The sequence below is a fragment of the Peromyscus eremicus genome, chromosome 15, assembly GCF_949786415.1.
Source record: "Peromyscus eremicus chromosome 15, PerEre_H2_v1, whole genome shotgun sequence".
Classification (NCBI taxonomy): domain Eukaryota; kingdom Metazoa; phylum Chordata; class Mammalia; order Rodentia; family Cricetidae; genus Peromyscus; species Peromyscus eremicus.
In genome coordinates, this window is record NC_081431.1 from 52640311 (window position 1) to 52657038 (window position 16728).

The following is a 16728-nucleotide window of genomic DNA, read 5'->3' on the forward strand; positions in this document are numbered from 1 at the left end:
TTATGAACCATAATCTTTACATGACATTATTTACTTCTTAGCATCATTTTCCAGATAAGGTTTCAAGGCTAGAAACAAGGAAGTAATTAATTCAGGTTCCATTACTGAGATGTGTGGAGAGTTGGCTTCTGACTATAGAACCTAGGCTCTTCACTACTATGTCATCCCTCCTCAATTGTCAGGACGATGCTAAAAGTGCATGTCACAACCAGTTCCTCCCAGACTCCTAGTTACTGGATTTGTTTATGGAAGCTGGGCCAATTTGACCCCCCAGTAAAAGACCTTTAAAGTGTTAAAAGTGGTGTGGCATCCTGGAAGTTGCTTGCTCTGAACACTCATGGCTCTAAGTTTCCCATACGTCATTTATTTGAGAGCTGTATAATCTTGAAAGACTTATTTAAACCATGCCAATCTCATTTTCCATATCAGTAAGTAGAGAATACCAATGATTTCCTCAAACTTAAAGAACAGTAATAGTAAGAGGAGTAGACTAACAGAGCATATGTGTTAGCTCTGGAGATTCAAAAACATAGAGAATACCAAAGGCACTTCAGCACTACATATCTTTCAAAAGTTCAGTCAGTGTCTGTCATAGCAGAGAAACCCATCACTGAGGCCAGATATTCTGACTCTGTTCAACTTGTACTTGCCATAAACAACACATAAGTAAACTGTCGTTGATGTATTTGCATTACCAAGTTTGGTGATCAGCAAAACTCAGGCAGCTTCTATTAGCTTGACCATTGTGCATTATGTCTGCACTTGAGTGGGCTAATCACATGTGAGCTGAAACATTGATCTTTGCTCATGACATTTGCAGAACTGTGAAGCATCTTCTGATTAAGTATTAGTGAATCTCCTGAGTAGGTAACTACAATCTGATGTGCATTACTGAGTCATAAAGCCACCCCTCTGAGAATTTGCCTACAAATTCTACCATCACCCAAGAGTTGAGAAGCCATGGACCACACTCAGCTTAGCCTTGAGAATGGAAACCAAACTTAACGTCTACAGAACATGACTGTAAAATCATCCATCTGTTTAGTATCCTAATGACATAGCCCTAATTAGGCAACTTCTTTGAAACACTCTCATTAAATCAAATTTCCAATCCTTAGTGCATTTTGCTTCTGTTTTTCATACTCTGGTGTCCTACCTCAGCTCTGTTGAAGTGGTAGTCTCCCTTGCCTAGATCAGAGGCAAACCTGGCTTTGTCTCAGGTTGTGCTCATGTTATGACTGAAGCCAGAAATCACCAAAGCCTATTATTCTTTTAAGGAATATATCTCCCGTTGTTTGAACCCAAACGGACAAGCTTTCTTAATTTTAGTCTTACCTTTTCCAGTTTTGAAAGTGCAAGAGAGTAACAGTCCTTGGCTCTGAACTGCATGAATCTCATATTTGCTGGGTGAGTAAGCTCAGTGATAATACTGAGACTGGAAAACAACCTAAATTAAAGAAAAATTGCATCACACTAATAATCTAATATGGCATGTTTTTATAATAACATATTTATGAATGAATGATTCTTAGTCTGAGGCATAAAACTACATCCAATTACAACTGCAGGCACTGCCACATAAAATGATCTGTAAAACACAAGAAAAATGGAACTCTATCTTTTAAAATATTTTAACCAACATATTAGTACTGCAAGAAAAAAATAAATTCAGCAATTTTCCTTTTATTAGACATTTTATCTCCATAATTATGAAACAGCATGGAAAAGAAACTCATAAAGTTGATTTAAGAAGTTATTAAGATTATTTTGTGGGTGATATTAAAATAAAATATATGACTATTTAGATTGCTAAAAAATTCACATGATGCTCTTCTTGTCTGTTCTATGAGCTTTTCCAAAGCTATGGCTTCCTAGCCTAATAACAGTCTTTCTAAAGGTCGAATCTTGGTAAAATGAGCTCCTGAGGTAAGAAAATACCATACTTTAGGTAAATTTCATCAATGAACTGGTGTCAAGGTTAAAGCATTAATAAAGACATTAAAAATGAGCTAAGTGTGTTTGCACTACCTACTCTTCCTATGTCCCTTTTATATGTTGAAATGTTCACATATCCACACACATACACATGATTTCTTTCACCCTCATAGTGAAGGGCATCATGATGGTACAAGAAATGCCTCTATTTCTGCTTCGGTTGCTGCTCTGATCCATCGGATCTTCATGTCTCACTTATAGTTTTTCTGATTCTAATACTTTGGGAATCTCTGGAAGTTATTTACTATGGTAATATGCTTCCTTTCCCAAGCAATGCCTTTAAGTTAAACTAAGCTAATATCAATTAGAATACCAATAGTTGTTTGAACTCATCCTTGAACTCAAGGACAAGCACTGACTGAAAAGTGTGAGACATAAGTCATTTGATTAGGGCTCAAAAATAAATCAACTTTATTTCCTATTAACAATGCTGAGGGCACTCCTGCTTCAGCAGCTCATTGCTTGACAGCACTTTACAAAGGAATGTGCTTGTTTTTAAAAGAGGAGCCCTATCCCTGAGCCATAGTACTGAAAAGGGTTTTTACATTTCCTGAGATCTAATTTCCTGATGCTGATGGAAGACTTGCTGAAACATCTCCCACCTACCAGGTAATGGTGGCAAGCTAAAACTTCAGCAGCATGCAGGGACCTGTTCCCAGATGAGCTGATGGTTCATGATGACTTCATCTCAGATCTCTTTCCAAGGGCTCCCTTGACCATTCAAGTCAACACACTAAACTGTTTTTCAGAACAGTATCCTTCATAGCTCTATGTGAAACATGTACATCCTTTATGTACATTCTTTATGTGCATTCTTTACCTAGGTGGACCTTAGGAACCTTGATATCATTCATGCCTTATAAACTGGAGAAATGTAGACAGTATTATGCCTTCATCTTAGTTTTGATGACAGATCTTATTTCTTTGCCTAAGTAACATTTAACAAGCATGAAGTAAATAGTACCAGTAAACAATTTTAACCTGATTATAATTCTCTTTTATGAGGTTTAACATAAAAACATAATCATTTTATTTGTGTAACATATCGTTGTTTTGAATGTCTTATAAGGAAGGGAGTCCAGAAGATTGTGGGTGGTTTGTGAAACATTTAGCCAAGTGGCAGGAAATAGTATTTCCAAGGAATTTAAATGTTTTTATTAATTATTATTATTACTACTATTATTATTATTGTGCATGAGAGAGAGAGGGAGGTAGAGAGAGAGAGAGAGAGAGAGAGAGAGAGAGAGAGAGAGAGAGAGAGAGAGGACACAACAGCATGCCACTCACATGACAGGCCCCTTTCTGCTGAGCCACATCACTGCTATATCTTACAGAGGCATTACTGTTTTTTCAGCTTTTTTCCCTCTTTTCTTAGCCTTTCTTCCTAAGATGCCATGGCTTTCTTGTTTGCTGTTCTCTTCAACCTTTTAAAATCAAAGCTATTTTTTAAATTTCCTCTGGAATCCAGTTAAGATGAGAAGTTTTAAATCTTTTGATGTGACAATCCCTCCCTAAAGCTCCCTGGCATTTGATTTTCACACTATCTATTGCCCTAGACGGAGGGATTTTTCTCTTAGAAAATAGCAACATCTAGAAAGGCCAGGTGCTCCGTTCAGAGCCTACTTCTGCCTATCTTGTTATCTATCATTAACTAACGAATTGTTTAAGACCTATTTTCTGAAGCTGTGCTGGTACAGTTGGGATGAAGGGTTGATAGTAGACACAGGGGTTCTACTGCTTATTTTTCAGAGAATCTATACTTTGTGCATCTCAAACAACCTGCTTTCAGCATCTTTGTCTTTTCATTCAATTATCACAATGTAGTTTATTGTGTAAAGCTCTTCATTGCAAAAGCTCCTTAAAGAATTAGAAGTCCAGCCTCTGTAGCTGGAAGGTTTTTCCAGTCCTCCCCAGCCCTGCAGTCAGGATGAATCTCTCCCTTCCAAATTAGGTATGAAACTTTAGACTCACAAATACAGAATAGATGATAGAATATTTTCTTTAATTTTGCCAAATACAAATAGACTAGATACTCTAACTGTAATTCTTTCTTGGTAACTATTTTCTTATATATAATTTTACTATGTTAAAGTTAAAATCTTCCTTTTTGATTAGACAGAAAAGGGGAAGTGCTATGGGATGTCTTTTTGTATGCTGTGAATATGTTTTCCTCTGATTGGTTGATAAATAAAGCTATTTGGCCAATGGTGAGGCAGAATAAGGTTAGGTGGTACATTCCAACTGGAAAGAGGGGAAGAGGAAAGGGGGTGGGGCGAAAGAGAAGCTGGGAGCCACCACCAGGAGAAGCAAGATGTAAAAGTACTGGTAAGCTATGGCCATGTGGCTACTTATAGATTAACAGAAATGGGTTAAGTTATAAGAGCTAGCTAGCAAAAAGCTTGAGTCATAGGCCTCTGTGTGTTTACTTGGGTCTGAGGGGCTACAGGACCACAGGTAAGAGAGATTTTGTCTGGACCACTACTGGGGTTGGGGTGGGCAGGACCCAAGAAACTTACAGCTACAAGCCTCAAAGGAAAAAAAAAATCAGTTAATTTTTGGACCAGCCAACTAATAAAACTCATACCATCTTTCAAAGTTCAAAGTCATCTATTCAATAAATAAAATAATATCACTGAATATATTTAACATATTGGATGTCACAGCCAATAATAAATAACAGATGACAGAAACCTAAATGAATAAATAATATCATTAAAGTAGATCAATTAACACAGAATCTTGTAGTTTATTTAGACATTAAATGCTGTACTCTATACATGAGCTTCCTTCTTTGCTGTTTCTATTTGCACCTCCTTTCTGAAAGACTATAGAGCAGGTGGCTTAGTCTGACACTACCATTTGAAAGTTTGCAGACTTGCACTGGTCTGTGCCAAACCATTACATGAACTTCATTCTATAGGACTAGCTGAGTTGTGGCTCTGGCTGCTTTTGGTAGATTTAGCAAGTCTACTATTGTCCAGACACCAAAATCACATCCTCTGGCTTGGTACTTTGATGTTTGGGAGTTTCCAACTTCTATTGCAAATCAAGAGAACTAGCTGCATTATCTCCTCAAACCACAGGTGGGGAAACTCCTTCTTTAGGAATCTCTTGAAACAGACACCTCACTGAAGAAACTGAAGCACAGAAAAACAAAACAACATGTTTACTGTAGTATTTCCATAGTTAGAATCTAGCTAATCCTCCAGAATCCAGACTCAAATGCCACTTCTTACCACTATAATAAAGAATGGGTACATGGGAAAGAAACCCCGATAAGGAAAAACAATAATATATTATTAAGAATATCTAGCAATATTTTGGTTTTCATATACTGAAAATCAACTCTATTTTTTGAAATATCAAGTCTACCACCTTACTCAGTGTAGAGAGTGCTGGGCCTCTCCTTGGCACTGTTCTGGGACTAGAGGACTTTTGTCTAACATCTAATTTAAGAAAGAATTGGCAAAGGTCTCTTATTAGCAATCTCTGGTCTCTGAGAAATACAAAAGAGGTATAAAAGTGAAATACTCATAATTTACCTCTCTTAACTGACTGTGGAGACAGCAGAGCTGGATAATTATCAGCCTATGCTTATTAGTTTAAGTGGTGATAAACTGTGGCAGACTGGGCAGCTCCTACATGAAGTGACATCAAGACACTAGTGAATGAATAACTCCCGAGGCAAACATAGCTTCTAAAGGATGGAAATGTATGTTTCCTTTTGGAGAATTGTTATTTTCCCACAAAGCATGAATTTTATCTATATGTATATGGCTCATTTCTCTAACTCATTAGATGGAACATAATAAGAGGTAGAGTCTAAGAGTAAATAATAATTAAAATTGCAGGACCCAATTGATTTTGAGTGACTTCTATGGCTGAAATTTTATTTGCAACAAAATGTATGTGACTTGCCTTTTATACATAAATGAACTTTGTTATTTTAAACTACATAGTAATGCATTAGCTAAGCCTGCCACCTAGTGAAAATTTAAAAGTAATATTTATGCAAGAATGTATTATAGGGCACTTTATATATAAAACACCACTTGCATTTAATTATAGTATTTATTTACATATTCATTTGCTAATACATTTAATTATGTTTCTTTTAAATACTGATATCATAAATTTATTTCTCAGTCTTGATATTTGCTAAACACATTGTGAATGCTAAACAGTTTAGAAATAGCATTATATAATAAGCCACTTTTTCCCCTGATACCAAGACTGTGATATAACAATACTGTAATTAATAAAATAATATAATTAGTTTTATTTTATCCTCTTGCTTGGTACTTTATTTTAATATAGACTGATATAATATGATTAAATAATTACAAATTTAAATAAAATAAAAAGTCACATCCTCCCAAACAGATCACCCATTCAGAGGGCCTGATCCAGTTGGGGACCCCTCAGCCATTGGTTCATAGTTCATGTGTTTCCATTCATTTGGCTATTTGTCCCTGTGCTTTATCCAACCTTGGTCTCAACAATTCTCGCACATATAAACCCTCCTCTTTCTCGCTAATTGGACACCCGTGGGACCGGGTCCTGTGCTCATTGCATGAGTTAGCTCTTTGAAACCTGGGGCCTATGCAGGGTCGCTTGGCTCAGCCTTGGAGGAGGGGACTGGACCTGCCTGGACTGAGTCTACCAGGTTGATCTCAGTCCCTGGGGGAGGCTTTGCCCTGGAGGAGGTGGGAATGGTGGGTGGGCTAGGGGGAAGGTGAGGGGGGTGGGAGGGGGGAGAACAAGGGAATCTGTGGCTGATATGTAGAACTGAATTGTGTTGCAAAATTTAAAAAAAAGAGAAAGAAAATAAGTAATTGAAAAATAAAGTCACATCCTCTTGTTTGGTACTCTGATGTTTGGCTGTTGGTTCTATAGACAGTTTCGTCCTAGCCAGGGGCTAGAAATGCCATGTTTAGAAAAACTGGCTCATTCACTGGTTTCTCATCTTTATGTTCCTTCCCTTTTAACACGAGAATCCACTAAGGACAGAATCCTAGTGGGTGTGATTAAATACTTTATGAGCTCTTGAAGGGATGTCCTGAAACATCAGACCAGCCTGTCTGGGGTAGAGAGGCAGATGCATGTCTCCTGGAGATGCAGGACAGCTTGATTGAGCAGCTCACTTCTCCTTTTCCCTGCCCAATAATCCTTATTAATCCCCACACAGACGCTCAGCAGCAACCCACTTGAACCTGCTGCCCCCCATAAAAGCTCTGTTTGCTTTTTTTCTACAATAGAACTACCTGTAAGTTTTCTTCCACAGTAAAATTATTTTCTAAGATACACACTCTGTCTCCATGATTTTCAGGCTTTAGTTTAGGAGACAAAGGACCTGGAAGCCACTGATATTAATAACTTTGGTGAATATTGACATTTTGTCATCATAGTCCCCAAATTATGTTCAACTGAGAAAAGAAGTCTCCATCAAACTCCAGGAACTCCTCTCCCATCTCAGCACTCTTCTTCTGTTTTTAATAAGTGTAAAATATTAATACTTTAGGTAAACCCTTCATTAAATTGCTTAATAATTTCCTCAACAGACTATTAGCACACAAAGTCATCCAGCAATATCAATGTTATTGTTCTTAATCAGTATAGTGAGAACAACTTGTATATTCTCAACACTTTCTAGATGCTTGAGAAATCTGTGAGTCAAATGTACCCCATTACTGTACATTGTACTGTACTGTGCATTGACTGTAGAGGTTACTGTTTCCTGCTACTGGTCTAATGCAGGTTTTGGTCTATTTTAAAGAGGTGATAGATCCATAAGTTGCTTGTATGTTCACAGTGCTTATTATCTTACAATTTTTTGTCACCAAAATTTTACTAAACAAAATCAACACATTTTACTGAAGCAAAATTAGTACAAATGAAGTATGAAGTACTTTTTTCTTTTTCTTTTTTTTTTGAGACAGGGTTTCTCTTGTGTAGCTTTGTGCCTTTCCTGGAATGAAGTTTAGGCAGTACATTCAAACTGAGGATGGAGAAGAAGGGTGGAGTGAGGAATGATGCCAACCGCCACCCAAGGAGCAACAAGATGCCAGCAGACCAGTAACACCATGGCCACATGGCAACATGTAGATGAATATAAATGGGCTAATTTAAGATGAAAGAGCTAACTAGCAAGAAGCCTGAGCCATAGGCCATACAGTTTGTAATTATAAAAGCCTCTGTGTGTTTACTTGGGACCAAGTGACTGTGGGACTGGGCAGGATACAAGGGAACTCCTGACTACAACGCCAATTTAAATGCATACTTAAGGAGCAGTAAACATTTTTACTATGTTCTGTGCAGAGAAACTTTTGTTTCTCAAATATCTAAGGAAAAATTTCTCCTCTTCCTTTCATGTAAATTTGTCCTTTTGTCACATGTTGGTTTAAAACCAACAGTCAATCCTATCAATGTTGCTTTCTTTCTTAGGAACAATGGTTGATTCTGTTCAGGCTCCAAACAACTTCAATAAAAAACAATAATATCTCAACTTGACTATTTTTATCCAGTCTTGATGCACTTATTCATATTTAGCTTAGGTAATAACACTTTTTCACAAAGCTGTGAAAACATAAAATATTTTAAAAATGAAATGATGTGTGTGTGTGTGTGTGTTCATGTAGGCATGCACACATGTGTGTACAGGTGCACATAAACATGTGTGCACATTTGTGTGGAGACCAGATGTTATTGTCAGACATCATCCTCAGTTGATTTTTACCTTATAACCAGTGTCACTCACTAAACCTAGAGCTCATTGATTTATCTAGACCATCCAGCCAATGGGCTCCAAGGATCCCACTTCCCTGTGCCCCAAGCATGTAGAGTGCACATGCAGACTTCTGAGTTGGCTTTTTCTGTGTGTTCTTGGATCTGAACTCAGGTTTCCTTGTTCATGAGGAAAGGGCTTTACCAACTGAGCCAAGACATTTGGATTTGAAACAAAGGGGCCAATTTTCTTTCCATGTGAAAATCATATACACATTTTCTGGTTGTGTTAGACTTTCTACTTAGTTGAAATAGGAGATAGTAAGCATAAGTGAGACAGATATAACAGGCCCAGGCCTTCTCTCTTAATGTTTTTGGTCTTCAAAATTAGTCTCTGGGGAGGAGGAAATCAACTGCTTAGAGCCTAGGAATTGAATTTCTGAGTAAAGTAACAGACATACTAGATTTCTTCCTACTTTCCTCTAGGGACTCTGAAGTTTTCTAGGTAGTGGTTTCCCAGAGTTTCATGCTATAAAGGAGGAAGTCTATCCCTAATAAACACACACACACACACACACACACACACACACACACACACACACACATACACACACACACACACACACACACTAGAAAACAACAAGTACCTACTCTATATTATAAGAGAGCATAAGTAGTTTACATTATTAAAAGAAATCTGCATTTACATGTTTTAAGTAGCTCAGTACACATACACTGCTTAAGGTATATTTTTTGGTGAGTTAAAGTATAATTTAGACATAGTCTAGATGACACATTGAGCAGAATACTAAGACTCAGTGGCTTTGGGCATGAGTAAATCCCATAACACAGAGAGTGATGACAAGGAAAAGTGCAAGAGGAAATAAAGAGAAACTCTTAGAGACAAGGTTGACCAGTTGACCAGTGACCAGTGGGGATGGAAGGGTAAGCCACTGCTGAGATTCTCTGTAAAGTATACTATCTGGTAAACATAAAGACAATGGAAGGTTGATCTTTTAGGATGTAGATTCTGTCTCTTTCCAGATTGTCAGCTTTCTGGGAATAAAGTACAGCTGAAAGATTGAACTGCCTTTGCTTATTGGCATTGGGTGACTGACAGCTTAAAGTCTGGTATTCTGGAACAGACTGACTGATGAGAACTACATAAATTTAGAAAGCTGGAGTGTTGCAAATCTAGAGCCAAGTGGCATCAGGCTAATTTTAGTCCCCTTAACCTTTTATTGCTCACCTCTACCTGACCTAAAATTCTTATAACTATTAGGTATAATGCTTTTGAAATCTCCTTTTGAAATCGAACATACCACTAGTTAAAAGTTAAAAATACTATCAGAAAGCATCTGAGACCTATAGCAAAGACATCTCTGCTTTAGTATAAGCCATCCACCAGACAGTTCCAATGATGCATTTGAAAGATGCTTTGATTTTTTTTTTTTACCTTTCTTCTTATTCTATAACTATAAAAACTTCATGAAACTGTTTCTGTCCTTGAACATGTTATTGGGGACAACCCGAATCTATGTTTCTGGGCTATGTTCAGTCAGATTCATCTCCAGTGTAATCTGTCTTTTACTCCCCTTGTGATGAGAACTCTGATTTATACGGATACTGCTAAGAGTCCATATTGGCAAACCTACCAGGTGATAATGAACACATCAAGAAAATAACAATTAAAAAAATCTTTGTCTAGTATTTGGGCATGCAGCATGTCTATAATGCCAGAAATGAAATTGTGGGTGGAGAGACAGAGGAAGGAGGATTTCTAGTTAAATGCTAGCTTGATCTACATTATGAGAATCTGTCTCAAAAAAATCACAAAAAAACTACCTAATACAGTGACTTTGTAGGACTGGAGATGTGGCTCAGTAGTTGAGAACATGTCCAGTATTTTTAAGGGACTGAAGTTCGCTTAGTTCTCTAAGTTCCCTAAGTTCTCATTGGTGAAAAAACATCAGAAATGAAAACAAAAATACCTATCTAAGTTATTCTAGTGAAATAATCCATTTAACACAAAACATAACAGAATAGAAGCCTCCGTGAAGTCCTGCCATAACTGCATGACTTTGTGACCACTAATTAAACTAATCAGAACATAAGGGACAGATAGAGAAATAGGGATGCTTTTATAATCTGTATTGCAAAGACACACTTGTAAGTCACACTGCAGAAAGAAATCCAAAAACACCTGTTAATAGCATAGCATTAGTGTAAATAATACTAATAATTTGTTCTGAGTTAACACCCTCTTATTCCCCAGTGAAGATGGCTCTGGAGGAGTATAGGGTCAATGCTGGCAGACTCTAACTCCACTCAGCATTTCAAGAAATGTCTGAGACAAGAAATCTTGAGAATGAGAAAGACGGAAAGGAATGATTAGAGGAGAACTGCAGACATGATATGTCTCTGAAAAGTTATTGACTATCTTACTGGAGGGTCGAGACTGAGTTTTGGAATGATTGACAGCCTTTGCCCCATCCATGCCCCATAAAGCCCATTGGCTGGAGATGAGAGGGAAAACAAGTCATCAGGATATGAATTAATCCACTGCCTTGTCAGGTCACTGGCTCTCTCACAAAAGCACAACTTAACGATTCAACTTCAGCCTCTGCTCATTTGTATTTAGTTTCAGGCAGCACAAACACAACTATTTACTTATTTATTTTTAATTATGTTTGTGTGTGTGTGTGTGTGTGTATGTGGGTACGTGCACATATGTGCAGGTGCTCACAGATGCCAGAAGAGGGAGTCTGATCCTGGAGCTAAAGTTATCAGTGGTTGTAAGCTGCCCAGCGCTGGTGCTGGGAACCAAACTCTGGTTCTCTGAAAGAGCTCTATGAGCTCTTGCCCACTGAGGTATCTCCCCAGGCTTCTTTGTCTCTGTTTCTTTTTCCTTCTTTTCTTTCCTTTTGTCTTTCTTTTTTTGTTTTTTTTTTTGTTTTTTTTCTTCCTTTCTGTGGTGGTTTGAATGAGAATGCCTCCCATAGGCTCATATACTTGAATGCTTAGTCACCAAGGAGTGGGCTATTTGAGAAGGATTAGAAGGTGTGGAGTTGTTGGAGTAGGCGTGGTTTTGCTTGAGGAGACGCCACTGGGGGTGACCTTTGAGATTTCAAAAGCCCATGCCAGGCACAGTGTCTCTCTTTCTCTTCATGATATAACTCTCTCAGCTACTTTTCTAGCACCATGCTCCCCCGCCCCATGATGATAATAGACTAACTCCTTAAACTGTAAACAAGTCCCCAATTAAATGTTGTCTTTTTATAAGAGTTTCCTTTGTCATGGTATCTCTTCCTAGCATTAGAAGAGTAACAAAAATACTTTCTTTTTTCCTTTCTTTCTTAGTGAATACAAAAGTGCACTATGTCCAGAATGACATTGGGACCAAGAGCAAGTTTCCTGTTCAATATGCACTAAAGAGCAAAGTCTTCTGTTTTCCTCTGGTTCCTTCTGAAATAAAGTAGCTGTATACTATTTCTTTTAGTTCCTCAGAGGAATAGATACTAGTATTTTCTATCCCTTTTATCTTGTTGTTTATACAAATTTGGTCACTTTCCAAAGAATTTCTGCCATCTTGCCCAGGCGTCCCTGGAACATGACATTCTGTAACTGAGACTTTAGTGAAACAAAGACAAAATGTAGAAAAGAGCCTTTACAAAAATACAAGTGTCAGTAACATCTTTCTAGGACATGCAATATAAAAGAATTTTTAAATTTAACAATCTGTGTACACGCTATTTGTTTATTGATTAATAGGTTGACAGTATTTGCTGTAGCTCAAGCCAGTATTAAAGTTGCTATACAACTAAATATGATTTTCATCTTTTGATCCTTCTGCCTCTACTTCTTAAGCACTAAAGTCTCTTGTTTATACCACCATTCTTAGCATTACATGATGCCTGATCTCTAACCCAGGGCTCTACATATGCCAGGCAAACAGTCTACCAAGGGAACACCTAGGTAATCTTGATGTACTGCATGAAAATTATTTGTATTTAACTCTTTTTTAATAGGTTCATATTTTATGTTGTTCTGTCTTATTATATTAAAAAAGAAAATAAAAGATATTAGAAGCAAGAAACAGGGACAAACATGTTGATAAGGAAGGTTTGAATGAGAAAAAAAAGAAAAGGCAGGATTTTTGTTTGATAAAATAAGGTTTGTCCTAAGAAAAGTGAGCAGATTATTCCACAATGGAAAAGGAAAATTGTTAACAAAGGGAAAGATCACATATCACGGAAGGCCTAAGCAAATCACAAAGGATTGTGGGGGATAAATCTTAGGGTGTATGTAAGAAGATTAAAGATAATTAAAATCCCTAAGACTTCTCAGAAGTACTTATTTTTTCAAACATCTTTTTGTTTAAGCTTTTGCTCTTGTATCTTTTTATTTGCTGGTTATATTTTAAAGCATTGTAACTATTCTCTGTGGGCATGCTCTCAGAGTCCAGCTCCTCACTAGAGAGAGCCTGAACTATGGTTCTTTCAGATGCTAGGACATACGCTACAAGACAGACAAAATGAAACTAGAAAAGGAGGCAGGTATGCTTGGTGGAAGAGCTACCATTCTCTTACAAACCTTGCTTGCATTTGATCCTAAAGGGTTTTGGAGGATCATTCACTCCTGGACATCCGTCACCTATTTTCTGAAAGATCTCATCCTGGCAAAGGAGGGCAGTTAGGATCAACTCACTAGATAGTTAACAAGCAATGTCTTCAGGGAAAAAATTAATAAAAAAATATATATATCTCAGTCAAGGGAGAAATTTGCAGAGTCAAAATGAAGTCATGCTGGTGGAACAATCTTTGTACACTGTAAATATGTATTACTCTCATTGGTTAATAAAGAGCTGACTGGCCTCTAGCTGGGAAGGAAGAGATTGGGTGGGAGAGCCAGACTAGAAGGATACAAGGAAGAAGGAGGGCAGAATCTGAGGAGATGCCATGAGACCCAAATCAAGCAGAATGGGAAGTAAGTACATGAGGTAAATGAGCCTCAGAGAAACATATAGGTTAATAGAAATGGGTTAATTTAAGTTATAAGAGCTAGTGAAAAAAAAAGCTTAAGCTATCGGCTAAGCATTTACAATTAATATTAAGACTTTGTGTGGTTATTTGGGGAAATGGCTGGTGGGACATAAAGGTCCACCCACAGTGGAGAATGTTTATAATCCCATGACTTGTGAGGTTGAAGCAAGACAGTCATGGGTCTGAGGTCTGCCTGGACTTCACAGCGACTTGCTTTTACACAGTCACCAACAGAAATGGGGTTGAGGTGTGATATAAGAAAGGTTCTTATGCCTGATTACCTGACACTGAATAAATGTCTTATAATCTTGGCTTCTACTTGTGTTCTGTTTATATTTGCTTAAGGCGCAGGCATTTTCCAGGAATTTTCACATAAACTTAGGGTATCATCATAAGTCTCTCAAGGCTGAAGTATAAAAACAAAACAAAGGGAATCCTAACTAATAATTTTTTGCAAGTAAACAACAGACAGGTAAAAGAAATACTTCAACAGAGGCTGGGAGAGAAGATAGATTTGAAAAGATAAACTAAAGTTTTCTCTGTCAGAGTCACTGAAGACCTCAGGCTAGGCTTAGGACCTTTGTTAATTAGCAGCATCATAGGGGTTGGGTGAGATATTTTCAGGGTGAGCATGACATTACCAGAAGTAATGCGATTTGGTCTGACGTTGGGGAAAAATTAATAGAAGGAGGGAAAAGAAAAACATAATTTTACCTTGCAAGTTGGCATGTTTCTTAGTGAAGATCTGTAAGTCAACATATGGAGTGAAGGGTTTAAATTCAGTCTGGGCAGAGAGAGGAAAACCCCTCACTAAACTAGGGATAGTGAAATGGTAGATGAATCAGTTGATAGCATACAGGATGCTTAAAGGAATATGAAGGTTTAGGAATGTTAGAAAAAAGAAAGTTAAAAGCAGTATTCAGACTGAGTGAAGAAACTGAGAATGTGGAAGGTAAAACTATTCAGAGTTTAAGATCATGACATTGACTATGACTGAGGGTAAGGAACATTAACACAGGACTACTGAAACATCAAGTGTTAGAGTAGAATTGGGTTGGCAATAATCACATTAAACTTGGAACTAAAACCTTTGGGCAATGCAGAAGAGTGACCAAGAAATAGTACATGACTGACTGACTGACGCTACAAAATTGATGTGCTAAGTCTTACATAACTTGGTCATTTATTTGTATAAAGATATATCTTACACTGTAGGAATCTATAGATACTTTATATTTATATTTATTATGTAAGACTAAGCTATCTTCACAAGCATAGGGTTATCAATTCATATGTCAATCCAAAAGCAGAAAAAATTTTCCCTGAAAAATACTGTTATATACAATTTGAAATAATGACTATATGTCTCTACAGGATATAGAAAAAGAAAAAAAAAAAATTCATTTAAAATAATTTGTTCACCAGTTCTTGTGAAATTCTGTTGGAATTTATTCACCCCAAATGTCATAAAAATTATATAAATTCCAAAATATCCTACCCATTAATTTTATTTTTTTAATTATGGGGATTAAGATGATATCATTTCTTCCTTCTCTTTGCTACCTCCAAATCTTCCCCCATACCCTCTGTTGATCTCTTTCAAGTTAATGACCTTGATTTCTTTAATTGTTGATAGATATATTCCTAAATATATTAACATTCCCTATAAAGTAACTTGTACAAATATAATTTCAGGGCTGACCACTTGGAATTGGATAACCAATTATTGTACTCGTTCCTGAAGAAGACTGTTTCTCTTGTTCTTAGAATTCCTAGTTGGCATTAATTCTTTGTGTAAGATTGCACTCTCCTTAAAGAAAGATAAAACTAGTATTTGAGGCATCTTAATTGTTCATTCATTCATGCATCCATCAATCAGGTCCTCAAAGAAGGGCTATTTCCTGTCAGTTGTCAAGAATATATCTTCTCTAAATAATTCTGGTCAGTTAGTTTCAAATTGTTAACTAATACCTTGATACCTCTCAACAAGACAAATATTTATTATCTGGGAATCAAATAATCCATTCAAAGAGTAGATAATAAAGATTAAACCACTCTTAACTCTGTCATGATAGAATTAAACACAGTACATTGGAAGTAAAATAGAACATTTAGTTTGAAACTATCATCTCTAAAAACTATAATTAGCTTCTGCAAAGCATGGAAGGAAAAAAAAACAATTTCTTTAATTCATCCATTGGCTATGAACCTCATCATTGAATTAATTCCTTCGTTAATTCTCTAAAGAACAAGTTGCTTATAAAGTCATATTTTCAATATGCCTTACATTAGTTTTCAATGCACTATTCAGGACTGTCATATTAGCTGTATTCTACATGAGCTGACACATTATAAGAATTTTATAGTGTATATTTTTCCTGCTGGAGCTAGAACTTCTTATGCAAATTCAGGGTGTATTTTTCTGGGTCTCTTAGTGTGATGGAGTCTTTACATGTCTCACCTCTAGGTGTTGCATTGCCATTTCAGGGTAGGTTGATTAATTTTCTCGGAAGTTTACAGATGCAGGAAACTGAATTTTAGTGAGGTTAGGAACACACTTAGGTCATAAAGATAGTGATGTCAGGGGAGGCTCCGGGTGCACATGGTGCCAAATGGCCTCTGCTGTTGTCTGTAATAGGTTAAGTTTTTGGACTTTCCATTCTGTCATATGAAACTGGCAGTATTATGGCTCATAATTATAGTGCATAATGTTTAATACATACATTAAAAATATGAAGTATGTTCCAAGGCATGATATATTTTTGATATCTTGATATCAAAATAATGATGTGTTACAAATATTTAAATTATAAGTAGCCTTGGAAGTGACATACTGAGATTTAGAGAAGGTAAGTTCCTGAAAATCAAAGATCAAAATGTCAGTCCAGTTGGGTCTCAGACTTCAGTTACTACCTGTGAATTCTGAACTCAACCTATCAACAGTATAAAGATGACAGGGAGAGAATGG

At 36.8% G+C, this 16728-nt stretch overlaps 1 protein-coding gene across 5 annotated transcripts in view; it reads right to left on the reverse strand.

Annotated features, from left to right (window-relative positions):
• Kcnt2 (potassium sodium-activated channel subfamily T member 2) overlaps positions 1 to 16728 on the reverse strand; it is a 258356-nt gene that overhangs the window by 55873 nt on the left and 185755 nt on the right. For all 5 annotated transcript variants that reach the window (XM_059280315.1, XM_059280313.1, XM_059280314.1 and 2 more), the window contains one exon: positions 1336 to 1447. In XM_059280315.1, coding sequence (XP_059136298.1) covers positions 1336 to 1447 — 112 coding nt within the window. The remainder of the gene's footprint in view (positions 1 to 1335; positions 1448 to 16728) is intronic.